The 27,648-nt window shown below is 50.8% G+C and overlaps 1 protein-coding gene across 1 annotated transcript in view; it reads left to right on the forward strand.

Annotated features, from left to right (window-relative positions):
- Positions 1 to 26,823, forward strand: part of LOC144488689 (SH3 and multiple ankyrin repeat domains protein 1-like) — a gene marked incomplete at its 5' end in the record, with an annotated part of 41,753 nt that extends 14,930 nt beyond the window's left edge. The window contains 5 exons of the mRNA XM_078206778.1: positions 577 to 693; positions 7,775 to 7,852; positions 17,580 to 17,646; positions 19,220 to 19,478; positions 26,577 to 26,823. Coding sequence (XP_078062904.1) covers positions 577 to 693; positions 7,775 to 7,852; positions 17,580 to 17,646; positions 19,220 to 19,478; positions 26,577 to 26,823 — 768 coding nt within the window. The remainder of the gene's footprint in view (positions 1 to 576; positions 694 to 7,774; positions 7,853 to 17,579; positions 17,647 to 19,219; positions 19,479 to 26,576) is intronic.
- Between the last annotated feature and the right edge of the window lie 825 nt (positions 26,824 to 27,648).

Below are 27,648 nucleotides of genomic sequence, written 5' to 3' on the forward strand. Positions count from 1 at the left end.
CAGAGCACCCGGAGGAAACACACGCAATGTAGAACGTGCAAACTCCACACGGACAGTCACCCAAGGTCAGAATCGAACACGGGCCCCTGGGGCTGTGAGGCAGCAGTGCCACCATGCCACTCATCAGGGTAGAAGCTAAGAAACTGTCCCCCACCCCCCCCTCCCATGCCACCCTAGGCTGGAGAATCCACAACCCGGAGTCTTAGTCTTAGGGTATACTGGGTCAGCCATTTTGGACTGAGATGAAGGGAAATGTCTTCACCCAGAGGGTGGCAAATCTTCAGAATTCTCTACCCCAAAGGGTCTGTGGAAGCTGAGCCCTTGAGTAGGTTCAGGACAGAGGCCGATAGATTGGTGGATGCTAGTGCAATGAAGGGATAGTGCGGGAGGGTGGAGCTCGGGTAGAAGAGGAAACAACATCCGGTTGAATTGGTGCAGCCAGCTCGAAGGGCCGGATGGCCTCCTTTTGCTCCCAGTGCTTATGCTGTGCTGTGTAACCCCCCTCCCATTCCCACCCAGCTTGTTGCCGCCCCAGCCCTGCATCCCGCACTCATTCTCCGCCTCCGTCTCCCGCAGGCCTGCCACCACGGTCACGCACAACATCTGGAACATCTGTTATTCTACGGAGCGGAAATCAACAGCCTGAACGCTTCAGGGAACACAGCGCTCCACCTGTGTGCTCTCTACAACAGGGTCGGTATCTGATGTGAGTTATGTTGAATGAGTTACTGTACTTTTTTTTAATGGGCTTAATTGATGTTTCCCGCCCCCAGTTACCCCACCCCTTTCATTGCCGCACTCTCTGAGCACCCACCCTCCCCCCCACCACCCAGGGGAGAAAGAATTTCTGCACAGAATAACAGATACCTGGGAGTGGGTAACAGGCTAAGATCTCGTTAAGGGCTTTGTAAAAGTTTATATATGGAATAACAGATCCCCTTGAGCGAGTTACAGACTAGGATATAGTTAAGGGGTTTGCAAGGGTTTATAGAAAGAATAACAGATACCTGGGAATGAGTTACAGGCTAAGATCTAGTTAAGGGCTTTGTGAAGATTTATATATAGAATAACAGGTATCTGGGATTGAGTTACACACTGGGATCTGGTTAAGGGGTTTGCAAGGGTTTATACATAGAATACTGGGAGTGGATAAGAGGCTAGGATCTGGTTAAGGGGCTTGCAAAAGTTTGTAGAAAGAATAACAACTACCTAGGAATGGGTGACAGGCTAGGATCTAGCTGAGAGCTTTGCGAAGGTTTATATATAGAATAACAGATACCTGGCAGTGGGTAACAGGCTCAGATCTGGTTAAGAGGTTTGCAAAGCTTTATATATAGAATAACAGATACCTGGGAGTGGGTAACAGGCTAAGATCTGGTTAAGGGATTTGCAAAGGTTTATATATAGAATAACATGCACCTGGGAATGGGTTACAGGCTAGGATCTAGCTGAGAGCTTTGCAAAGGTTTATATATAGAATAACAGATACCTGGGAGTGGGTAACAGGCTAAGATCTGGTTAAGGGGTTTGCAAAGGTTTATATATAGAATAACATGCACCTGGGAATGGGTTACAGGCTAGGATCTAGCTGAGAGCTTTGCAAAGGTTTATATATAGAATAACAGATCCTGGGAGTGGGTAACAGGCTAAGATCTGGTTAAGGGGTTTGCAAAGGTTTATATATAGAATAACAGGTAGCTGGAAGTGGGTTACAGGCTAGGATCTAGCTGAGAGCTTTGCAAAGGTTTATATATAGAATAACAGGTAGCTGGAAGTGGGTTACAGGCTAAGATCTAGCTGAGGGGTTTGGGTGGTTAATAGATAGAATTACAGTTATGCTGGAGTGAGTTGGAGACCAGAGTCTAATCAAGGAGTTTGGAGTGTTTATTGATAGAATAATGGCATGATTTACCAACTGGGTGGCCCGGTGATTCCTTTGTTGTACAGTGATAGGTGCACAAAAATATTTGGAGCGTTGCTTGTTTTATACATATCTGTTTGGTGTGTGTAGAATCTCTACATTGTACAAGGAGGCCATTCAGCCCATCGAGTATGCACCAACTCTCCGAATGGGTGTATTACCCAGACCCTCTTCCCCCCACTGTCCTAACCCTGTAACCCTGCACATTTACCATGGCTAATCCACCTAACCTGCACCTCTTGGGATACTAAGGGACAATTCAGCATGGCCAATCCACCTAACCTGCACATCTTTCGGACTGTGGGAGAAAACTGGATCACCCGGAGTAAACCCATGCAGACACGGGGAGAATGTGCATACTCTGCACAGACAGTTACTCTAGGCTGGAATTGAACCTGGGTCCCTGGCGCTGTGAGGCAGCAGTGCTAACAACCACTGTGCCACCGCGCTGCCCCAAGAGAGACGTGTTGCTGAAGTTTTTCATCTTCCACTCATCAGGACAAATGCAAGAATGCCGAATTTCAAACAAACACAACAATTTACTCTGCACGAAGAGTGGTTGGCAAGTTGACTCTCGTCAAGGCCTTGCCATGGAGAAAGCAACTGGGAGATATTGGGCCCGATTTTACCATCGCGTTGCACCCGTTTTGGGGTGCGAAAACTTGGTGAAGTCGGGCATGAGGCAAGTAGCGCGATCTGCGCCCGCCTCCACGCCGGTTCCCACTTTACCAAGGCCCGGAAAATGGCTGCGATCGGGACCGCGCCCGAAACGAGCACGACGGCCATTTAAATGCATTTGCATGTATTTAAATGGACTTAATGGGCTGCACGCCCAACCTTCCCGACACTTCCCCCTTTACCACCGCGTTCGCCCATCCAGAATCGGCGCAAAACAGACATGCTCCATATAAGCCCGATTCGGGCGCTCCAGTTAGTGAGGAGGTAAGTGCCGAGTGTCCGCTGCCACTCTGCCTGAGATCAGTGAGGGGGAAGGGGGGGTCCGTTGCCATTCTGCTTGAGATCGGTTGGGGGGGGAAGGGGGGGAGGGTTCCGTGGTCGGTCTGGATGGCGAGTGTATGGGGGGGGGGGGGTAAGGGGCTCAGTAATGTTGTGGGGGTGGGGCAATGTCTGTGGGGGTCAGGGGGAGGCATTATCCGGCCCGGGAGGGATGTGGCAGGGGAGCCGCATTCTATCATTTTGTTTCCGTGCGTGCGCAGTTGGGGGCTCCGATCGGAGCTGCAGGATTTTGGGCGCGTTAAGCCCCGCCCACAGGCTTGTGCAGCACGATTCGGAATCGCTGATATTTTTTCAGGCAGAGTGCGTATGGGGGCGCTGGAGAACGGGTCTGGAACACTCCCAGTTTCAAGTCCGCCGAGAACTTAGAATCAAAATGGTAAAATAGGGCCCACTGCATTCTTAAACTGCCGGGTAATTAACGATGGAATTCAATCTGGGTCAGTGTGAGGTGATGCCCGTTGCACAGGACAAACAAGACAAGGGAATAACGGCAGGACCCTGGGAAGCACCGAGGATCCGAGAAACCTTGGTGTGTATGTACACCGGTTCCTGGCGCTCCCTGAGAGAGAGATGGAAGCAAATTCCATCGGAATTGGATAAATAGCAGCAAAGAAACGATTTGCAGGGCTGGGGGGGAAAGATCAGGAGAGCAGGATTAGTGAGTTGTTGCAAAGGGCCAGAACACACACACACACACACACCGACACATGTACACATGCACACAGACACACGCACGCACACACACATGTACACACGCACACCGACACACGTATACATGCACACACACACGCAGACACACACACACACACATTCACACACACACACAAACCGACTTCCCATCCATTGACTCTGTCTACACTTCCCGCTGCCTCGGGGAAAAGCAGCCAGCATAATCAAGGACCCCCCTCACACACCCCGGACATTCTCTCTTCCACCTTCTTCCGTCGGGAAAAAGATGCAAAAGTCTGAGGTCACGTACCAACTGACTCAAGAACAGCTTCTTCCCTGCTGCTGTCAGACTTTTGAATGGACCTACCTTGCATTAAGCTGATCTTTCTCTACACCCTAGCTATGACTGTAACACTACATCCTGCACTCTCTCATTTCTTTCTCTATGAACGGTATGTTTTGTCTGTATAGCGCGCAAGAAACAATACTTTTCACTGTATACTAATACATGTGACAATAATAAATCAAATCAAATCAAAACACGATGGGCTGAATGGCCCGCTTCGATACTGTACAGTCCTATGATTCTATGGACTAAATGCCGGCTAGGGATGGAACGTGAGGGATGGTCTCTTGATGCGAGTCAGTTGGGGCTCTCTCGTACTGGTCGATCAATGGTTTTGACCCCTCGACTCTCGGGATGCTGAGGGTGACTTCCTCCCTGGGGAGGGGGAGGGTTTGCAGAATCCCCCCACCCAGACATGCTGTCCCCCTCCCCACTTGATCCCCTCCCTTCCCCCACCATTACTTCCCGAGGGCCCTAAGAGTGGGACGGTTTTCCCTCCTGTGCTGACCAACATTTATCCCTCACCCAGCTTCACGAGTCATTCTGTAGAACATTGTGGGTGCTTGCTGGGCACAATTGGGTTTTCTCACATGAGATCACCCCTTTCTGCATTCTCCCCCTCCGTCTTTCTGTTCCTCCCTTCCCTCCTTTCACTCTCTACCCTCCTCCCACTCCCACCTCACCCCCACCCCTCCCGGCTCCACCCCTCCCGGCTCCACCCCTCCCGGCTTCACACATCCCGGAAAGGCGGGGAATCGGGGACCAGGAGAGTGAGAGGCTGATGTAAACGTGAATAGGGATGGAATGAAAGGAAAAAGGAAGGGATAAAGGGCAGCGAGGAAAGGGGGAAAGGATGTGAGAGAGAGAGAGGGGAACACGATAAAGGGGCAGTTCTTGTGCAAGTTTCGATTCCTGCTTTAGTTTTGTGCCTCTGTCTGTTCATCACTTTGACATTGTACCGCTCTCTGTCTCAGTCTGTGGCTCAATGTTTCCCTGTGTGAGTGTGTGTGTGTGAGTGTGTGTGTGTGAGTGTGTGTGTGTGAGTGTGTGTGTGTGTGAGTGTGTGTGTGTGTGTGAGTGTGTGTGTGAGTGAGTGTGAGCGTGTGTGAGCGTGTGTGTGAGCGTGTGTGTGTGAGTGTGTGTGTGAGTGTGTGTGTGTGTGTGTGAGTGTGTGAGTGTGTGTGTGTGTGTGAGTGTGTGTGTGAGTGTGTGAGTGTGTGAGCGTGTGTGTGAGCGTGTGTGTGTGAGTGTGAGTGTGTGTGTGTGAGTGTGTGTGTGAGTGTGTGAGTGTGTGTGAGTGTGTGTGTGTGAGTGTGTGTGTGTGAGTGTGTGTGTGAGTGTGTGTGTGAGTGTGTGTGAGTGTGTGTGTGTGTGAGTGTGTGAGCGTGAGTGTGTGAGTGTGTGAGTGTGTGTGAGTGTGTGTGAGTGTGTGTGAGTGTGTGTGTGTGTGTGTGAGTGTGTGTGTGTGAGTGTGAGTGTGAGTGTGTGTGAGTGTGTGTGAGTGTGTGTGTGTGAGTGTGTGTGTGTGAGTGTGAGTGTGTGTGTGTGAGTGTGTGTGTGAGTGTGTGTGAGTGTGTGTGTGAGTGTGTGTGTGAGTGTGTGAGCGTGTGTGAGCGTGTGTGAGCGTGTGTGAGCGTGTGTGAGTGTGTGTGAGTGTGTGTGAGTGTGTGTGAGTGTGTGTGAGCGTGTGTGAGCGTGTGTGTGAGCGTGTGAGCGTGTGTGTGTGTGTGAGCGTGTGTGAGCGTGTGTGAGCGTGTGAGTGTGTGAGTGTGTGAGTGTGAGCATGTGAGCGTGTGAGCGTGTGAGTGAGTGTGTGAGTGTGTGAGTGTGAGCGTGTGTGAGTGTGTGTGTGAGCGTGTGTGAGTGTGTGTGTGTGAGTGTGTGTGAGTGTGTGAGTGTGTGAGTGTGTGAGTGTGTGAGTGTGTGCGAGTGTGTGTGTGTGTGAGTGTGTGTGTGAGTGTGTGTGTGAGTGTGTGTGTGAGTGTGTGTGTGAGTGTGTGTGTGAGTGTGTGTGTGAGTGTGTGTGAGAGTGTGTGTGAGAGTGTGTGTGAGAGTGTGTGTGAGAGTGTGTGTGTGAGTGAGTATGTGAGTGTGAGTGCGAGTGTGTGCAAGTGTGTGCGAGTGCGTGCGTGAGTGAGTGGGTGTGGGTGCGTGAGTGGGTGTGGGTGTGTGTGTGAGTGTATGTGTATTCATGTGCATTCATGTTTGTGTGTGTGTGTGCATCTGCTTGCATGTTTGTGTGCATGTTTATGTGTGTGTGCGTGTGCATGCAGGTGCACTCCTGTCAGTGCATGTGTCTCTGCATCTTTCCACTAATCATTGTGTTCCAGTTGGTCTGTGTGTGTGTGTCTGTGTGCGTGTCAATGTGTGTGTATGTGAGTGTGTGTGTGTGTATGCATGTGTACATGTGTGTCTTTGTGCATGCATGCTTATGTGCCTGTCTGCGTGTTTGTGTGTGTGTGTCTGTTGCGCGAGCACATGCGTGTGCACTTCTGTCAGTGCATGTGTGTGTGGAAGTCTTTCTCTGTATCTTTCCATTAATCATTATGTTCCAGTTAGTGTGTGCATGTCTAATGTGTGTGTCTGCGTATGTCGGTGTCAGTGTGTGAGTCTGTGAGGGTGTATGTGAGTGCTTGTGTGTGTGAATGCTTGTGGGTGATAGTGTGTGGTGTGCGAGTGTGTGTGTGCAAGTGTGTGTGTGCGAGTGTGTGTGTGCGAGTGTGTGTGTGCGAGTGTGTGTGCGCGAGTGTGTGTGCGCGAGTGTGTGTGCGCGAGTGTGTGTGCGCGAGTGTGTGTGCGCGAGTGTGTGTGCGCGAGTGTGTGCGCGCGAGTGTGTGTGCGCGCGAGTGTGTGCGCGCGAGTGTGAGCGCGCGAGTGTGAGCGCGCGAGTGTGAGCGTGCGAGTGTGAGCGCGCGTGTGTGTGCGCGGGAGTGTGTGCGCGGGAGTGTGTGCGCGGGAGTGTGTGCGCGGGAGTGTGTGCGCGGGAGTGTGTGCGCGGGAGTGTGTGCGCGGGAGTGTGTGCGCGGGAGTGTGTGCGCGGGAGTGTGCGCGCGCGAGAGTGTGCGCGCGCGAGTGTGCGCGCGCGTGTGTGTGTATATGAGCGTGTGTGAGTGTGTGTGTGTGAGTGCATGTGTGTGTGCGAGTGTGCGTGTGTGAGTGCATGAGTGTATGTGAGTGTGTGTGTGTGAGTGCATGTGTGTGTGTGTGAGTGAGAGTGTGTGTGAGTGTGAGAGTGTGTGAGAGTGTGTGAGTGTGTGTGAGTGTGTGTGAGTGTGAGAGTGTGTGAGTGTGTGTGAGTGTGTGTGAGTGTGTGTGAGTGTGTGAGAGTGTGTGTGAGTGTGTGAGTGTGTGTGTGAGTGTGTGAGTGTGTGTGTGTGAGAGTGTGTGTGTGAGTGTGGTGAGTGTGTGTGTGTGAGAGTGTGTGAGTGTGTGAGTGTGTGAGTGTGAGTGTGTGTGTGTGAGAGAGTGTGTGTGAGTGTGAGAGTGTGTGAGTGTGTGTGCGTGTGTGTGTGAGTGTGTGAGTGTGTGAGTGTGTGAGTGTGAGTGTGTGAGTGTGTGAGTGTGTGAGTGAGTGTGTGAGTGTGTGTGTGTGTGTGTGAGTGTGAGTGTGAGTGTGTGTGTGTGAGAGTGTGTGTGTGAGTGTGTGTGTGTGAGAGTGTGTGAGTGTGTGTGCGTGTGTGTGTGTAAGGGTGTGTGTGTGTGAGTGTGTGTGAGTGTGTGTGTGTGAGAGTGTGTGTGTGTGAGAGTGTGTGAGTGTGTGTGTGTGTAAGGGTGTGTGTGTGTGTGTCTCTGTTAATCACTGTGCTCCTCTGTCCTTACAGGATAGCTGCACACGCGTTCTGCTTTACCGAGGGGCCAACAAGGACGTGAAGAACAACAACCGACAAACCTCCTTCCAGGTGAGGCATGCATCCCTCTCGCCAGCCTCGCCAGTCTGGATTTACCCTTTGTCACCAGCCCCGCGAACGGGGACGTGCGTGGCATTGAACATCGACCCTGGAGCTTTGAGCGCAGTGAGCACTGCCCCCAGCTCCTCCACACCTTTGCTTCGAACGTTCCCATCCTGGGCTCGCCCAGTGTGGGCTGAAACCCAGGGTTACCAACCTCCCAACCAGCCAGCGGGACAGCAAGGACTGGAGGCCGCACCCTCCCACGGGTCTCACTTACCCCAAACTGAGGGAGCTCAGACCCACACCGTCAATAGCCACGAGCGTCTGGGGAGGTGGTGGCCTGGTGGTATTAACACCAGACTATTAATCCAGAAACTCAGCTAATGTTCTGGGGACCCTGGGTTCGAATCCCGTCACGGCAGATGGTGGAATTTGAATTCAATAAAAAAAATATCTGGAATTAAGAATCTACTGATGACCCATTGTCGGAAAAACCCATCTGGTTCACTAATTCCTTTAGGGAAGGAAATCTGCCGTCCTTACCTGGTCTGGCCTACATGTGACTCCAGAGCCACAGCAATGTGGTTGACTCTCAACTGCCCTCCAAGGGCAACTAGGGATGGGCAATAAATGCTGGCCAGCCAGCGACGCCCGTGTCCCACGAATGAATTTGTGTCAGATTGTTTACGGACAAGCCGAGATTCAGGGGGTGGAGGGCGGGGGGGGGGGGGGGGGGGGGGTGTGTGTGGAGCAGCATGCTTCATTGTGGACGGACTGAAGACTCAGCAGGTCTGGCAGCGCCTGTGGAGAGAGAAAAACGGGATTAATGTATCGAGTCAAACAGAATTCGGAATGTAGTATATAACATGAACAAAGAACAAAGACAGGTACAGCACAGCAACAGGCCCTTCGGCCCTCCAAACCCGTGCTGATCATGATGTCCTAACTAAACTAAAAAACAAACCTCTGCCCTTACTCGGTCCGTATCCCTCTATTCCCTCCCTATTCATGGACCCATCCAGATGCCTCTTAAATGTTGCTAATGTGCCTGCTTCCACCACCTCCTCTGGCAGCGCGTTCCAGGCACCCACCACTCTCTGCGTGAAAAACTTCCCCCTCACATCTCCCTTAAACTTTCCCCCTCTCACCTTGAACCTCTGCCCCCTTGTAATTGATGCTTCCACCCTGGGGAAAAAACCTCTGACTATCCACCCTGTCTGTACCTCTCATCATTTTGTAGACCTCTATCAGGTCTCCCCTCAGCCTCTGTCTTTCCAGTGAAAACAATCCTAGTTTATTCAACCTTCCCTCATAGCCAACACCCTCGAGACCAGGCAACATCTTGGTGAACCTTCCTTGCGCTCTCTCCATGGAGCCACGGCTCGGCCACACTTGGGGTCCTTGTACCATTCTGATCTCCATCTTACTGAAAGGACATTGAGGTGCTGGATAAAGTGACTTTTCATTGAAAGAATGATTCCGTTAGACCCTTGTCCCTACAATAACTCAGCAACCTTTCCCCATTGAGCCTTTACAATCATTCCATTCCCTTTTCAAAATTACTATTGAATTTAGCTTCTGTTTCCCTTTCAATGCCAGTCTATCCTTCAGGACTGGTAACACGGCAATGGCAACACAACGACTGGGGCGGCACGGTGGTTAGCATTGCTATCCCACAGCACCAGGGACCCGGGTTCAATTACAGCTCTGTGTGTGGAGTTTGCCTGTTCTCCCCATGTCTGTGTGGGTTTCCTCCGGGTGCTCCACATTCCAAAGATGTGCAGGTTAAAGTTAGGTGGATCGGCCATACTAAATTGCCCCTGGTATGTAGGTTAGATAGATTGGCCATGCTAAATTGCCCCTTAGTGTCCAAAGAAGTGCAGGTTAGGTGGATTAGCCATGATAAATTGCCCCTTAGTGTCCAAAGATGTGTAGATTACGTAGATTGGCCATCCTAAATTGCCCCTGGTGTCAAAAGATGTGTAGGTTAGGTGGATTGGCCATGCTAAATTGCCCCTTAGTGTCCAAAGATGTGTAGGTTAGGTGGATTGGCCATGCTAAATTGTCCCTTGTGTCCAAAGATGTGTAAGTAAGGTAGATTTGTCACATTAAATTGTCCCCAGTATGTATGATGGGTTGATTGGCCATGTTAAATTGTCCCTAGCATGTAGGTTAGGTGAATTGGCCATGCTAAATTGCCCCTTAGTGTCCAAAGATGTGTAGGTTAGGTGGATTGGCCGTGCTAAATTGCCCCTTAATGTCAGGGGGATTAGCAGGGTAAATACATGAAGTTACGGGGATAGGGCCTGGGTGGGATTGTTGTCAGTACAGGCTCGATGGGCTGAATGGCCTGCTTCTGCACTGTTGAGATGCAATGATTGATGGTGTCAGGATCTTGTGGGTGCGGTTTTTCCCACTGGTCTGAATTTGCTGCGTTCTGCTTGAGGTTGAGGGAGGTCTGGTGGCACAGTGCGGTTAGCGCCCCTGCCTCTAAACCAGAAGCTTTGGCTTGAACTCGATGACCAAGGAAGGTGCGTTCATAACGCGGCCAAACAGGCTGATAATCAATCTGTAAATCCTCCCAGGCACATGCCAATAGTGGTAAGAGTGGGAGAGACTCCTGGTCAGACAATGTGATGGAAAGAATGTTGGTGCCTCGACCATCGCTGTCCATAGCTCCAGACTACAACATGTGTGTAACAGAGTGTGTTGCCACGGCAACTAGGCCTCCCTGAGGAGAGTGGTAATGACAATAGACTAGTAATCCAGAGGCCCTTGGGCAGCACAGTGATTAGCACCGCCAGGGACCCGGATTCGATTCCCGGCCTGGGTCACTGTCAGTGTGGAGTCTGCACGTTCTCCCCGTGTCCGTATGGGTTTCTCCTGGGTGCTCCGGTTTCCTCCCACAGTCCCAGGAAGAAGTTATTTGGTAATGCTCCCAAATAAACCTGTTAGACTTAAACCTGGTGTTGTGCGACTTCTTACTTTGTCTACCCCAGTCCAACACCGGCATCTCCACATCATGGCTCCCACAGTCCGAAAGAAGTGCTGTGAGGGTGCATTGACCCGAACAGGCACTGGAGTGTGGCGACTAGGAGATTTTCACAGTAACTTCATTGCAGTGTTCACGTAAGCTTACTTGTGACACTAATAAATATACTTTATTTTATACTCATACTTTAACTAGGCCTCCCTGAGGAGAGTGGTAATGAGATGTTGCAGTTTATAGAACCTTAGTTAGGCCGCACTTGGAATATAGTGTTCAATTCTGGTCGCCACACTACCAGAAGGATGTGGAGGCTTCGGAGAGGGTACAGAAAAGATTTACCAGGATGTTGCCTGGTATGGAGGGCATTAGCTATGTGGAGAGGTTGGAGAAACTTGGCTTGTTCTCACTGGAACGACAGAGGTTGAGGGGCGACCTGATAGAAGTCTACAAGATTATGAGAGGCATGGACAGAGTGGATAGTCAGAAGCTTTTTCCCAGGGTGCAAGAGTCAATTTAAGGTGCGAGGGCAAGGTTTAAAGGAGATGTACGAGGCAGATGTTTTACACAGAGGGTGGTGGGTGCCTGGAACTCGTTGCCGGGGGAGGTAGTGGAATTGGATACGATAGTGACTTTTAAGGGGCGCCTTGACAAATACATGAATAGGATGGGAATAGAGGGATATGGTCCCCGGAAGGGTCGGGGGTTTTAGTTCAGTCGGGCAGCATGGTCGGTGCAGGCTTGGAGGGCTGAAGGGCCTGTTCCTGTGCTGTAACTTTCTTTGTTCATTGTTCTTTGTTCTTGTTCTCTTTGTTCTTTGAGACTGGGCTAGTTACTCAGAAGCCGAGGCTAATGCTTTGTGGGACACGGGTTCAAATCCCACCACGGCAACTGTTGGAATTCTAATTCAATCAATAACCACCTAGAATTGAAAGCTGGTCTCAGTGGCGGTGACCATGACAACCATCATCGAGATTTAACTAGGGAAGGAAATCTGCCGTCCTTACCTGGTCTGGCCTCCATGTGACTCCAGAGTAATGTGGTTGACTGAACTTTTTTTTTCATTCCTGGGACATGGGCGTCGCTGGCTGGGCCAGCATTTATTGCCCATCCCTAATTGTCCGAGGGCAGTCGAGAGTCAACCACATTGCTGTGGCTCTGGAGTCACATGTAGGCCAGACCGGGTAAGGATGGCAGATTTCCTTCCCTAAAGGGACATTAGTGAACCAGATGGGTTTTTCCAACAATCGACAATGGGTCATCAGTTGATTCTTAATACCAGATATTTTTATTGAATTCAAATTCCACCACCTGCCGTGGCGGGATTCGAACCCAGGGTCCCCAGAACATCAGCTGAGTTTTTGGATTAATAGTCCAATATTAATCGCCGGATTCTTTCCAGTTGTATCACAGCTTGGTATGGCTCCTGCTCTGCCCAAGGCCCCAAGAAACAAAGGGTTGTGAATGAAGCCCAGTCCATCACGCAAACTAACCTCCCATCCATTGAGTCTGTCTACACTTCCTGCTGCCTCGGAAAAGCAGCCAGCATAATCAAAGACCCCGCACACCCCGGACATACTTTCTTCCACTTTCTTCCAGCGGGAAAAAGATACAAAAGTCTGAGGTCACGTACCGACCGACTTAAGACAGGTTCTTCCCTGCTGCTGTCAGACTTTTGAATGGACCTACCTCGAATTAAGTTGATCTTTCTCTACACCCTAGCTATGACTGCAACGCTACATTCTGCACTCTCTCCTTTCCTTCTCTATGAACGGTATGCTTTGTATAGCACGCAAGAAACAATACTTTTCACTGTATCCCAATACATGTGACAATAATCAAATCAAATTAAAATAATGCCTCCCTATTTTGCCCTCTGAAATGGCCGAGCGAGACACTCATTTCAAGGGGCAATTAGATATGGGGAATAAATACTGGCTCAGCCAGCGACGCCCACAGCCCAGGGCAGAAAAGGAACTTTGTAATCCACCATCTCCTCAGTTGCTGACTCCAACTATCTACAAGGAAGCGGGAGGGGTGGTTTGGATGCAGAGCTATGAAGGCACATATTAGGAGCAAATGTTCTCCGCTCAGTCATCCTCACGTTTTCCGGCTCCTGAATCTCACCTTGAGCATGCTTCAGGGTGGAACAACAGCCTGCATTGAAATAGCGTGTTCAATGTATTCACTCATTCCCCCAGGCACTTTGCAGCAGCGATAATCAGTGATAACATGACACGGGGTCTCATCAGGAGAGATAGGGAGAGGTGACCAAAAATCTCGGCCACACTGGGCATTGCAGTGAAAAGTATATGGACAGAGCATACCGTTCATAGAGTACATAGGGGAGGAGGAAAGGAGAGGGTGCAGAATGTAGTGTTACAGTCATAGCTAGGGTGGAGAGAAAGATCAGCTTAATATGAGGTAGGTCCGTTCAAAGGTCTGATGGCAGCAGGGAAGAAGCTGTTCTTCAGTTGGTTGGTATGGGACCTTTTGTATCTTTTTCCCGACGGAAGAAGGTGGAAGAGAGAATGTCCGGGTGCGTGAGGTCCTTAATTATGCTGGCTGCTTTGTCGAGGCAGCGGGAAGTGTAGACAGAGTCAATGGATGGGAGGCTGGTTTGCGTGACGGATTGGGCTTTGTTCATGACCCTTTTGTAGTTCCTTGCGGTCTTGGGCAGAGCAGGATCCCATACCGAGCCGTGATGCTTTCTACGGTGCATGTGTGAATGTCCTTGATTGTGCTTGCCGCTTTCCGGAGGCAACGAAGGCGGAGAGCTCTCTTCCTGATCACATCTCTCCCTGTTCTGATATTATCCTTGGGAGCCTTTTTTTTAAACTGGTGTCTTTACATCCTCTTTAGAATCATAGAATCCCTACAGTGCAGAAGGAGGCCATTCGGCCCATCGAGTCTGCACCAACCACAATCCCACCCAGGCCCATATTCCCATAACCCCACATATTTACCCTAGCTAATCCCCCTGACATTAAGGGGCAATTTAGCATGGCCAATCCACCTAACCTGCACATCTTTAGACTGTGGGAGGAAACCGGAGCACCCGGAGGAAACCCACGCAGACACGGGGAGAACGTGCAAACTCCACACAGACAGTGACCCGAGGCCGGAATTGAACCCGTGTCCCTGGCGCTGTGAGGCAGCAGAGCTAACCACTGTGCCACCGTGTCACCCGGTCACAATAGAACTCTCAACAATGTTCTAAGTGTATCTAACCATGGGTTTGATACAGGTTTAACATAATGTGGGGAGAGGGACTGTGGGGCAGAGGTCATAGATAGAAGCAAAAAGTGATCTCAGGACTCCATGACAACATTGGGTAATATTTGGAATGATTTCTTGGTGAGGAGTAGCAGATTATGAAGACCTTTGGAAGAACGTCCATGTTTGGGTGCCTTCGATAGTGATCATCTTCTGAATAATGTCCTCAGAACATCTCGTCATTGTTGTCAGAGTTGAGGGAATGGAAATGAGACAAAGGTTTCATGGTTCCTGGGCCGAGGAACTTCAGTTGGATGGATAGACTGGGGAAGTTGGGAGTGTTTTTCCTCCGGGAAGCGAGGGTCGAGAGGAGATTTGATCGAGGTGTTCAAAATCATGAAGGGCCTGGTTGGAGTGGATAGGGAGAAAGTGTTCCCATTGGTGGAGGAATGGAGAGGGACGCAGGTTTGAGGTAATTGGTGTAAGAAGCGATGGAGACACGAGGAGAAACTTTGGCACTCAGCGGGCGGTTAGGATGTGGAATGCGCTGCCTGAGGGAGTGGCAGGGGCGGTTTAATCGAAGCATGTAAGAGGGATGTTGTCCGGGAAAGGAAGGCTGCGTAGGGTCAGGGAGAGAAGGCTGGGGAGTGGCACTGGAGGCATTGCTCATTCGGAGAGCTGGCCCAGACATGATGGACCGAATGGCCCCCTTCAGTGCCGCAACAGCTCGGTTCTGTGTCTGATGAGGGTGCCAGGGGTGGGGAGTGGGAGGGTGCCAGGGGTGGGCGGCACGGTAGCACAGTGGTTAGCACTGCTGCTTCACAGCTCCCGGGACCTGGGTTCGACTCCCGGCTTGGGTCACCGTCTGTGTGGAGTTTGCACATTCTCCTCGTGTCTGCGTGGGTTTCCTCCGGGTGCTCTGGTTTCCTCCCACAGTCCAAAGATGTGCGGGTTAGGTTGATTGGCCATGCTAAAAAAACAAATTGCCCTTAGTGTCCTGAGATGCGTAGGTTAGAGGGATTAGTGGGTGGGATATGGGGGTAGGGCCTGGGTGGGATTGTGGTCGGTGCAGACTCGATGGGCCGAATGGCCTCTTTCTGTACTGTAGGGATTCTATTCTATGATTCTATGAGTGGGCAAGAGTAGAGAGTTCACGGGGTCAAGAATTTGCAGGACTACCCAACCCAACGTTCATCACTATTTGTTGACTGCCAGTGAGTGCCTTGTCCAGGTCTGTTGGAAAAGCCAATTCGGTGGGGGCAAAGAAATCTACCCCACACCCGCCCCCAAAGTGAGAAAATGGCCACTCCTCCTTACATCATCACTCGTAACAAACACAACCACACGTTTATTATAATGACGGGGGGAGGCATTGGCCTAGTGGTATTATCGCCTGATGAGTAATCCAGAGACCGGGGTTCGAATCCCACCACGGCAAGATGGTGAAATTCGAATTCAATAAAAATCTGGAACTAAAAGACCACTGGCGACCGCGGGTGGGGTTTTACTCATCCCGAAACCGTAAAATCTCGCCCGAGGTCAACGGACGTTCCCATTGTCCACCCCTCGCCCGCTCCGATTCCCGCGGCGGGCGGGGCGGTAAAATTCCGGAGCGACTGTCGATTGTCGGAAAAAAACTGCCTGGTTCACCAATGTTCCCTTTAGGGAAGGAAATCTGCCGTCCTTACCCGGTCTGGCCTACATGTGACTCCAGAGCCACAGCAATGTGGTTGACTCTCAACTGCCCTCCAAGGGCAACTAGGGATGGGCAATAAATGCTGGCCCAGCCAGCGACGCCCGCACCCCATGAACGAATAACAAGGATAACAATAATTGATGAGAACTAATTAACACAGGGAATTCTGAAACGCTGCAGTGATTGATTGGAGCAACTTTGTATGGCCTAGATATACAATGCAGCAGGAGTTGGAGAGGTCAACATATTTACCTTTGCGTTGGATGGTGTCCTTGGATTGCGAGATAATAATTTAGCACAACTCTATTTTGAGCTCATGTCCCCTGGATGTGACTGGCCTAGTTTCTCAAGCAAGGCCGCTTTTAGTCAGGCAGAGTTTGGGAAATGTTTCGCGGATAAGTCACTCAGCGGAACTTCCAAACCTTGCCTTGCGGCTAAACTCCATATTTACTCCATTAAGCTGTTATTGAGGTTGTACCTTTGTCTGCTGTGACCCATTCTCCCTCAGAATCCAGAACCTACCTGGCTCCGTGTCTCCTCTCAGTCCTCCCTTACCCTTTCACGTGTGGACTTTTTAATTTGAGCGCCGTTAGAATCCCAGGGTCAGAATCCCAAATTACATTATGAAGCCAGACTGATAGATTCATAAAATTCCTAAGTGCAGAAGGAGGCCATTCGGCCCATTGAATCTGCATCAACAACAATCCCACTCGGGCCCTATCCCCTTAACCCCATGTATTTATCCTGCTAATCCCTCTGACACTAAGGGGCAATTTAGCATGGCCAATCCACCTAACCTGAACTTCTTTGGACACTAAAGTGACAATTTACCATGGCCAATCCACCTAACCTGCACTTCTTTGGACACTGAGGGGCAATTTAGCATGGCCAATCCAACTAACCTGCACATCTTTGGACTGTGGGAGGAAACCAGAACACCCGGAGGAAACCCATGCAGACACCGGGGAGAAGCGTTGGCGGGCTTTCTTAACTACAGCATCTGCATGGAGGGACCAGTCATGATGTGGAGATGCCGGCGTTGGACTGGGGTAAACACAGTAAGAAGTTTAACAACACCAGGTTAAAGTCCAACAGGTTTATTTGGTAGCAAAAGCCACACAAGCTTTCGGAGCTCTTAGCCCCTTCTTCAGGTGAGTGGGAATTCTGTTCACAAACAGAGCTTATAAAGACACAGACTCAATTTACATGAATAATGGTTGGAATGCGAATACTTACAACTAATCAAGTCTTTAAGAGACAAAACAATGTGAATGGAGAGAGCATCGAGACAGGCTAAAAAGATGTGTATTGTCTCCACACTATTTGTAACTCCCACAGTTGCGTGGACCTGCAGAGTTTCACTGGCTGTCTTGTCTGGAGACAATACACATCTTTTTAGCCTGTCTTGATGCTCTCTCCACTCACATTGTTTCGTCTCTTAAAGACTTGATTAGTTGTAAGTATTTGCATTCCAACCATTATTCATGTAAATTGAGTCTGTGTCTTTATAAGCTCTGTTTGTGAACAGAATTCCCACTCACCTGAAGAAGGGGCTAAGAGCTCCGAAAGCTTGTGTGGCTTTTGCTACCAAATAAACCTGTTGGACTTTAACCTGGTGTTGTTAAACTTCTTACTGTGGAGGGACCAGGACAGGGCGCCTGGCACTGAGGGACGCGGGGGGGCTATTATTTGGCGTGAGGTGTGCTGTGTGCCCGACGTGTACCTGCCTCTTAGTGTGCCTGGTGATATGCTGTGAGCTGAGCGCAGGAGTTGCTGACATGCCAGCCGGTGTCCGTGTGGAGACCTCTGTTTAAAAGCCTCATTTTCTTTCCACCCAGGTCGCCATCATTGCCGGAAACTTCGAACTGGGCGAATTCATCAAAAATCACAAAGACTCAGACGTGGGTACGTTGGAGACAGAAGCCGGGCGCGTGCTAGCGACGCGGACCCTAATACTAACCTTAAAAGGGGGAGGGCGATGGCCTAGTGGTATTATCGCTAGACTATTAATCTAGAAACTCAGCTAATGTTCTGGGGACCCGGGTTCGAATCCCGCCACGGCAGATGGTGGAATTTGAGTTAAATAAAAAGAAAATATCTGGGATTAAGAATCTACTGATGACCATGAAACCATTGTTGGAAAAACCCATCTAGGTCACTAATGTCCCTTTAGGGAAGGAAATCTGCCGTCCTTACCCGGTCTGGCCAACACGTGGCACCAGAACCACAGCAATGTGGTTGACTCTCAACTGCCCTCCGAGGGCAATAGGGATGGGCAAGAAATGCTGGCCCAGCCAGCGACGCCCATTTCCCACGAATAAAAAAAGCCCAAGGCTGCATCATTGACAACTGCAATACTCTCCTGGCCGACCTGCCCTTTATTACTCTCTGTCAAAGATTGGCTCTATCCAGAATTCGCTACCTGAACTCCCACCGCGTTCTGTTTCCCTGTCGCCCCTGTGCCCTCCAACCAACATTGAGATGTTGCCCGACCATGGTTGGGGGGTGGGGGTGGGGTGGGGGGGGGGGGGCGGGTGTGGGGGGGGTGTGGGGGGGGTGGTGGGGGTGGGGGGGGTGGTGGGGGTGGGGGGGGGCGGCGGGAGGAACGCTATTTAAAAATTCACACTCTTGCGTTCAAATTGAACCTCATCGAACCTCCCTCTCCCTCTCTCTCTCTCTTCACCTCCAGCCCTCCACACGCTCCTCTTATTCTAAAGTTTAATGTTTTTCTTAAAGTTTAAAGTTTATTTATTCGACACACGTAGGCTTACATTAACACTGTAATGAAGTTACTGTGAAAATCCCCTAGTCACCACACTCCAGCGCCTGTTCGGGTACACTGAGGAAGAATTTAGCATGGCCAATCCACCTCATCTGCGCCCCTTTGGACCTTGAACACAATTTAGCATGGCCAATCCACCTAACCTGCACATTTGTGAAGTGTGGGAGGAAACCAGAGCACCTGGAGGAAACCCACACATACATGGGTGCACACAAGCATGCAGACTCCACACAGACAGTCACCCAAGGCCGCCCTGACATCCCTGATTTGATTCGCTCTTATGTTGGTGGCCGTACCTCCAGCTTCCTGCGCCCCGAGCTCCGGAATTCCCTCCCTAAACCCCTCCTTCCCTCCTCTGGAATGTTCCCAAGTCTTCCCAGTCGCTCTGTTTGCGACGCGGTGTCGGTTTCTGTCTGACAACCTTCCTGCAAAACACCTTGGTTAGCTTTGTCTTGCAATCTAGGCGCCACATGAATGCAGATTGTGCTGTTGTTGTTGGGGAAACACCAGCTGCTCAGGATTTCCAGGTTCCATCCGGCCGGGAAACCGGAAAGAACCCATGGAGTTGTCACATTTTCCCATGATTCCCGAGGTGGCGGGCAGGGCTGGAAAATGTTGGCCTTCGGCATGCTAACTCCTGCTCCTGATTGGCCGCGGCGGTGCTCTTACCTCTGCGGTTGTTCTATCTTCCCACAGTTCCGTTTAAGGAGACCCCGACCTACGCCCCCCTGCGGAGGGACGGACACAACACGCTCACCATCCCGCACATGCTGCAGCGCTCCAGCAGCGACAACAACCTCAACATTCCCGAGTGGCTCTCCTTCCCGCCTGGACAGGCACCCAGGAACCCCAACGGCACCTTGCGGAGTGTCAGCAACCCCCGGGGGGGCCGTAGCCGTTCGCCGTCCCGCAGCCGGCAGGGCGAGGACCCCAAGAAGCAGCGTGGCCGTCTCAGGTACCAAAGCACGGGTGCGGGAGGGGGTGAGGGGGGTTTGGGAGGGCAGGGTGGTGGGTGGGGGGAGGGGGGTGTGGGGGTAACAGCTTAGAGGGCACCTCTGCTACAACAAGCAATTGGAGCTAAATGATATGTTTGCGTTTGTTGCAAAGAAATTGGAGTCTTAATAATAGAGACTGGTCTTGTCGAAGTTCTTTACCTTGCACTCATCAGGACAAATGTAAGAATACCAAATTTCAAACAGGAGTTACAGAGTTACAGCTTTCTATCCATCACAAGACATTACCTGCAATCCCATGTGCTTTAACTTTACAGAGTGGTCTGTTACGTGAGACCTTGTCCGAAAGCCTTCTGAAAGTCTAAATAAACCACATCCACTGGCTCTCCTCGGCCAACTCCACTAGTTACATCCTCGAAAAAATCCAATAGATTGGCGGCATGGTGGCACAATGGTTAGCACTGCTGCCTCACAGTGCCAGGGACCCGGGTTCGATTCCCAGCATGGTCACTATCTGTGACCCGAAGGAAACCCACGCAGACATGGGGGGAATGTGCAAATTCCACACAGACAGTGACCCAAGGCCTGAATTGAATCAATCAGAAAAAAACTAGTTTATTCCAGCTCTTTGCTTCCTATCTGCTAACCAGCTTTCTATCCATCTCAAGACATTACCTGCAATCTCATGTGCTTTAACTTTACATAGCAGTCTGTTACGTATCGAAAGCCTTCTGAAAGTCTAAATAAATCACATCCACTGGTCCTCCTTGGTCAACCCTACTAGTTACACCCTCAAAAATTCCAATGGATTCATCAAGCATGATTTCCTCTTTGTAAATCCATTCTGACTTTGTCTGATTATACCACTGCCTTCCAAATGCCGAGTTATGAAATCCTTGATAATAAAGTTTATTTATTAGTCACAAGTAAGGCTTACATTAACACTGCAATGAAGTTACTGTGAAATTCCCCTGGTCGCCTGTTTGGGTCAATGCACCCTAACCAGCACGTCTTTCAGGCTGTGGGAGGGAACCGGAGGAAACCCAACGCAGACACGGGAGAACGTGCAAACTCCACACAGACAGTGACCCAAACCGGGAATCGAACCTGGACTCCAGCAACTTCACCAGTCTCGATGTTAGACTCACTGGACTATCGGGTGGCACAGTGGGTAGCACTGCTGCTTCACAGCGCCAGGGACCCAGGTTCGATTCCCGGCTTGGGTCACTGTCTGTCTGGAGTTTGCACATTCTTCCCGTGTCTGCGTGGGTTTCCTCCGGGTGCTCCGGTTTCCTCCCACAGTCCAAAGGTGTGCAGGTTAGGTTTATTGGCAGTGCTAAATTGCCCCTTAGTGGCAGGGTAAATATGTGGGATTATGGGGCTAGGGCCTGGGTGAGATTGTGGTCGGTGCAGACTCGATGGGCCGAATGGCCTCCTTCTGTTCTGTAGGGATTCTATTCTATTCTATTCTATAGTTCCCTGTTTTCTCTCTACCTCCCTTTTTGAATAGCGGGCTTACATTAGCTACCCTCCAATCTGTGGGAACTATTCCAGAGTCCAAAGAATTTTGGAAAATAACCACCAATGGATCTGTTATTTCCAGGACCACTTCCTTAATTAAGTACTCTGGGACGTGCTAGTTGGGTGCATTGGCCATGCTAAATTCTCCCTCTGTGTACCCGAACAGGCGCCAGAGTGTGGCGACTAGGGGATTTTCACAGTAACTTCATTGCAGTGTTAATGTAAGCCTACTTGTGATATTAATAAATAAAACTTTACTTTTACTTTATTTTGCTTTACTGATTGAATGTGTCTTGAGTTTATCTCTGCTTTTGAAGTTCCCTGCATTAAATGCTGGAGATCAGCCAAGCATTAACAACAAAAAGCCCCTGATGTATGCGGGATTAACCATTAGTTGAGAAACAATTGGATATGAATGTAGTAACAAGGAGTAGGAGTAGGATATTCGGCCCCTCGAGCCTGCTCTGCCATTTAATATGATCATGATGAATCTGATAACCTAAATATCTGCATCCTGTTAGGGTCCCAATCACCAAGGCATGTTATGAAGCCAGACTAGGGTCCAATAATTTTTCTAATTTGGCAGCAGTGTGAGGAGAGGATGCTTCACTCCGGTAATAATTCCACTGACAAACTAGGGATTTTTAAAAATCAAAACAAGCTTTATTCATCACACAGTTTACGTATAATTCTTACAAAATGAAGCAGCTTAACTGGAACAATAGTTAAAAAAATGAAACCCTAATTCCTAACTTATTACAATTTCAGTTCCAAATAAGCAACATTTCTCTTACAGAATCAAATGCCACTTTAAATCCAGTGAGCAAACCTAAGCATACTTGCTATCAATTATGTTCACAGTCTGAAAGCTTTCAGAGAGGTTTGGATTGTTAGAGCAGGTTGCAGACTTCTGTCTCTAACAGACCGCAGCCAGAAACTGAACCAAAAGCTGTTTCCCTCTCTGCTACATTGCTAACTCCTCCCTGTAACTATATTATCACATGACCCTACATATCTAAACCCACCTTCCATTCCTTTAATCAAAAAACTCAGGGGGCTTTTTTGTCTATAAATAAAAGTCAATTAGCTCCATCCTACATAAACGGTACTTGGCTACAATGAGTAATTAGTGGGTGGCACGGTGATTAGCATGGATGCCTCACAGCGCCAGGAGCCCAGGTTCGATACTGGCCTTGGGTGACTCTGTGGAGTTTACACGTTCTCTCCATGTCTGTGTGGGTTTCCTCCGGGTACTCCAGTTTCCACCCACACTGCAAAGGTGTGCAGGTGAAGTGGATTGGCCATGCTAAATTGTCCCTTAGTGTCCAAAGATGTGCAGGTTAGGTGGATAGAATCCCTACAGTGCAGAAGGAGGCCATTCAGCCCATTGAGTCTGCACCGACAACAATCCCACCCAGATCCTATCCTCGTAACCCCACATATTTACCCCACGAATTCTTCTAACCTATGCATCCCGGGACACAAAGGGGCAATTTAGCATGGATGGCCAATCCACCTAACCCGCACATCTTTGGAGTGTGGGAGGAAACCGGAGCACCCGGAGGAAACCCACGCAGACACGGGGGTGAACGTGCAGACTCCACACAGACAGTGTGGAACCAAACCCGGGTCCTTGCGAGGCAGAAGTTCCAACCACTGTGCCGCCCTTGCAGGTAAAGCCAAGTGGCAGATCACCATAGGCTGTTCTCCCTTTGAGGGGGGATTCTGGGTCACCATGTTTCAGGCGGGGACCCAGGTTGTAAAGGAAGAGCCTTTGAGAAAAACCTCAGCTGTTGCGGGAATTGAACCGGTGCTGTTGGTGAAGGTTGCGAAGTGGTCCTAACTCTCGGCATGACCCTGTCCATTGCCCCGGGGAGTGTGAAGCTGCTCGTGTGATCAGGAGGGCGTCCCATACCTCACTCTCCCACACGGTTAATGCGGTGTTTGGATGTTTGACCTCAGTTTTCCCTGCAGTCCAAGCAGGCTGTTAATAATTTAATGGTCGGGGCTCACTTTACCCAGTGAGTAACGCGAACACTGAAGGAATGGAAAACTGCAGAGTCAGTCCTCCCGGGAGCTGATGTTAGCAGCAAGTTCAAACCCTTCACTTCCTGTACGTTTCCCTCTCTTTCTATTTGCCTGTTTATATCTCACTGCCTCCTTTAACATCGCCTCTCCTCTGTCTCCCTCTTTCTCTCTCACTCTCTTTCTCTCTCTCTCTTTCTCTCTCTCGCTCTCTCTCTTTCTCTCTTTCTCTATCCTTTTCTCTCTCTTCCACTCCATCCCTGTCTCTCTATCTTTATCACTCAATCTCTCTCCTCTCTCTCTGTCCCTCTCTTTTTATCTCTCTCTCTCTATTCCTGTCTCTCTCCTTATCTCTCTCTCTCCCTCCTCTCTCTATCTCTATCCCCCTCTTTCCCTTTCTCTCTCTCTCTATCCCTCTCTCCATCCTTGTCTCTCTCTCTCTCTCTCTAACAGTCTCTCTCTTTATCCCTGTCTCTCTCTCTCTGTCTCTGTCTCTCCCTTTCTTTCTAAATCTCTCTCTGTCCCTGTCCTACTCCCCCCCGCCCACCCTCTCTCTGTCCCTGTCCCAGTCCTGTCTCTCTCTGTCCCTGTCTCTCTCCCTATCTCTCTCTCTCCCTAACTCCCTCTCTCTCCCTATCTCCCTCTCTCTCCCTATCTCTCTCTCTCTCCCTATCTCTATCTCTCCCTATCTCTGTCTCTCTCCCTATCTTTCTCTCTCTCCCTATCTCTGTCTCTCTCTCTCTCTATCTATCTCTCTCTCTCTTCCTATCTCTCTCTCTCCCTATCTCTGTCTCTCTCCCTATCTCTCTCTCTCTCCCTATCTCTGTCTCTCTCCCAATCTCTGTCTCTCTCCCAATCTCTGTCTCTCTCCCTATCTCTGCCTCTCTCCCTATCTCTGTCTCTCTCCCTATCTCTGTCTCTCTCCCTATCTCTGTCTCTCTCCCTATCTCTGCTTCTCTCCCTATCTCTCTCCCTATCTCTCTCCCTATCTCTCTCCCTATCTCTCTCCCTATCTCTCTCCCTATCTCTCTCCCTATCTCTCTCCCTATCTCTGTCTCTCTCCCTATCTCTGCCTCTCTCCCTATCTCTCTCTCTCTCCCTATCTCTGCCTCTCTTCCTATCTCTCTCTTTCTCCATATCTCTCTTTCTCCCAAGCTCTGTCTCTCTCCCTATCTCTCTCTCTCTCCCTATCTCTCTCTCTCTCCCTATCTCTCTCTCTCTCCCTATCTCTCTCTCTCTCCCTATCTCTCTCTCTCTCTCCCTATCTCTCTGTCTCTCCCTATCTCTGTCTCTCCCTATCTCTCTCTCCCTATCTCTCTCTCTCTCCCTATCTCTCTCTCTCTCCCTATCTCTGTCTCTCCCTATCTCTCTCTCCCTGTCTCTCTCTCTCTCTCTGTCTCCCTAATGTGCTCCTTTCATCATTTTCCTACATCTCCATCACTCTCTTTCTCTTTCACCTTGTTCAAATCTATTTTCTAATTTGCTTTTTGCTTTTTTGCTGGTCTTTCTATTTGTCTCTCTCTCTGTCTCTCTCACACTCTCTGACCCCCCTCCTCTCTGTCCCCCCTCTTTCTGTCCCCCCTCTTTCTGTCCCTCCTCTTTCTGTCCCCCCTCTTTCTGTCCCCCCTCTTTCTGTCACCCCTCTCTGTCACCCCCTCTCTGTCACCCCCTCTCTGTCACCCCCTCTCTGTCACCCCCTCTCTGTCACCCCCTCTCTGTCACCCCCTCTCTGTCACCCCCTCTCTGTCACCCCCTCTCTGTCACCCCCTCTCTGTCACCCCCTCTCTGTCACCCCCTCTCTGTCACCCCCTCTCTGTCACCCCCTCTCTGTCACCCCCTCTCTGTCACCCCCTCTCTGTCACCCCCTCTCTGTCACCCCCTCTCTGTCACCCCCTCTCTGTCACCCCCTCTCTGTCACCCCCTCTCTGTCACCCCCTCTCTGTCACCCCCTCTCTGTCACCCCCTCTCTGTCACCCCCTCTCCGTCACCCCCTCTCTGTCACCCCCTCTCTGTCACCCCCTCTCTGTCACCCCCCTCTGTCACCCCCTCTCTGTCACCCCCTCTCTCCATCTCCCCCCTCTCACTGTCACCACCTACCCCCCCCCTCACTTCTAGCTGTTTCCACTTTTCTGAATCCGCCTGTCTCCTCCCTCTCTCTGTCTCCTCCCTCTCTCTGTCTCCCCCTCTCTCTGTCTCCCCCTCTCTCTGTCTCCCCCTCTCTCTGTCTCCCCCTCTCTCTGTCTCCCCCTCTCTCTGTCTCCCCCTCTCTCTGTCTCCCCCTCTCTCTGTCTCCCCCTCTCTCTGTCTGCCCCTCTCCCTGTCTCCCCCTCTCTCTGTCTCCCCCTCTCCCTGTCTCCCCCTCTCCCTGTCTCCCCCTCTCCCTGTCTCCCCCTCTCCCTGTCTCCCCCTCTCCCTGTCTCCCCCTCTCCCTGTCTCCCCCTCTCCCTGTCTCCCCCTCTCCCTGTCTCCCCCTCTCCCTGTCTCCCCCTCTCCCTGTCTCCCCCTCTCCCTGTCTCCCCCTCTCCCTGTCTCCCCCTCTCCCTGTCTCCCCCCTCTCCCTGTCTCCGCCCTCTCCCTGTCTCCGCCCTCTCTCTGTCTCCGCCCTCTCTCTGTCTCCGCCCTCTCTCTGTCTCCGCCCTCTCTCTGTCTCCCCCTCTCTCTATCTCCTTTCTCTGTCTCCGCCCTCTCCCTGTCTCCGCCCTCTCTCTGTCTCCGCCCTCTCTCTGTCTCCGCCCTCTCTCTGTCTCCCCCTCTCTCTATCTCCTCTCTCTGTCTCCCCCTCTCCCTGTCTCCGCCCTCTCTCTGTCTCCGCCCTCTCTCTGTCTCCGCCCTCTCTCTGTCTCCGCCCTCTCCCTGTCTCCCCCCTCTCCCTGTCTACGCCCTCTCTCTGTCTCCGCCCTCTCCCTGTCTCCGCCCTCTCTCTGTCTCCGCCCTCTCTCTGTCTCCGCCCTCTCTCTGTCTCCCCCTCTCTCTATCTCCTCTCTCTGTCTCCCCCTCTCCCTGTCTCCGCCCTCTCTCTGTCTCCGCCCTCTCTCTGCCTCCCCCTCTCTCTGTCTCCCCCTCTCCCTGTCTCCCCCTCTCCCTGTGTCCCCCTCTCCCTGTCTCCGCCCTCTCTCTGTCTCCGCCCTCTCTATCTCCTTTCTCTGTCTACCCCTCTCTCTGTTGTGCCGCCCCCTCTCTGTCACCTCCATCTCTTGTCTTCCCGTCTCTGATTGTCTCGCTCGTATCTCTCTCCTTCTTTCTCTGTCTGTCTGTCTCTCTCTCTCTGTTTGTCTCTCTCCATTTATCTCTCTCTCTGCCTGTCTGTGTCTCTATCTGTCTCCCTCTCTTCCTCCCTGTCTCCTCCCTCTGTCTCTCCTGCACTGTCTCCCCCCCCCCCTCCGCCTCTCTATCTTCAGTAGTAAGTTGAGACTTTCCCAGAATCCCTGGCTTTGAGTGAGAGGCGGGTATTGGTGACTCCCGCTGCCGCCTGTGGGTTTGAGAGGGATGTCACTCCCTCTGAGGGTCCGGGAGGCGCCCAGGAGACTGACAGTGACGTATATCTTTGCTTGCAGTTCCGCCGTCACGAACAAGGACTACACGAGCGGCACGCTGGGCTGGAGGCCCAAACGCAAGCTGTACAGCGCCGTCCCCGGCAGAGTGTTTGTGGTTGTGAAATCGCACCAACCTCAGGGAGACGATGAAATCCAACTCAACAAGGGCGAAAAAGTCAAAGGTTTGTCTGGCGATTTGAACCTACCTATAAACTGGCAAAATCAGATCGGTGGTAGCCTGGACGAGGAGTTCAAAGAATGCTTTTGAGACAGTTTCTTGGAGCAGAATATTCCGGAACTAACCAGGCAGCAAGTTACATTGGACTTAGTATTGTGTAGTGTGACAGGATGAATTAATGACCTCAGGAGTAAAGGCGCTCCAGCAACCACAACATGATTGAATTTCATATTCAGTCTGAGGGAGGGAAGAGTGGGTCTAAGACTGGTTACTTAAACTTAATTAACGGCAATTAGGTGATCGTGAAATCTGAGCTAGGTGAAGTGAGCTTGGACATGATGGAATTTCATATTCAGTTTGAGGGAGAGAAGTGTGGGTCTAAGACTGGTTATTTAACTCCCATTAACTCCCATTTGGACCCCATATCCAAGGAAGGATGTGCTGGCCTTGGAAAGGGTCCAGAGGAGGTTCACAAGAATGATCCCTGGAATGAACAGCTTGTCGTATGAGGAACGGTTGAGGACTCTGGGTCTGTACTCGTTGGAGGGGGGATCTTATTGATATTTACAGGATATTGAGAGGCCTGGATAGAGTGGACGTGGAGAGGATGTTTCCACTGGTAGGAAAAACTAGAACCAGAGGGCACAACCTCGGGCTAAAGGGACGCTCCTTTAAAACAGAGATGAGGAGGAATTTCTTCAGCCAGAGAGTGGTGAATCTGTGGAACTCTTTGCCGCAGAAGGCTGTGGAGTCCAGGTCATTGAGTGTCTTTAAGACAGAGATAGATAGGTTCTTGATTAATAAGGGGATCAGGGGTTATGGGGAAAAGGCAGGAGAATGGGGATGAGAAAAATATCAGCCACGATTGAATGGCAGAGCAGACTCGATGGGCCGAGTGGCCTAATTCTGCTCCTG

Source organism: Mustelus asterias, unplaced genomic scaffold (genome assembly GCF_964213995.1).
Source record: "Mustelus asterias unplaced genomic scaffold, sMusAst1.hap1.1 HAP1_SCAFFOLD_1775, whole genome shotgun sequence".
Classification (NCBI taxonomy): domain Eukaryota; kingdom Metazoa; phylum Chordata; class Chondrichthyes; order Carcharhiniformes; family Triakidae; genus Mustelus; species Mustelus asterias.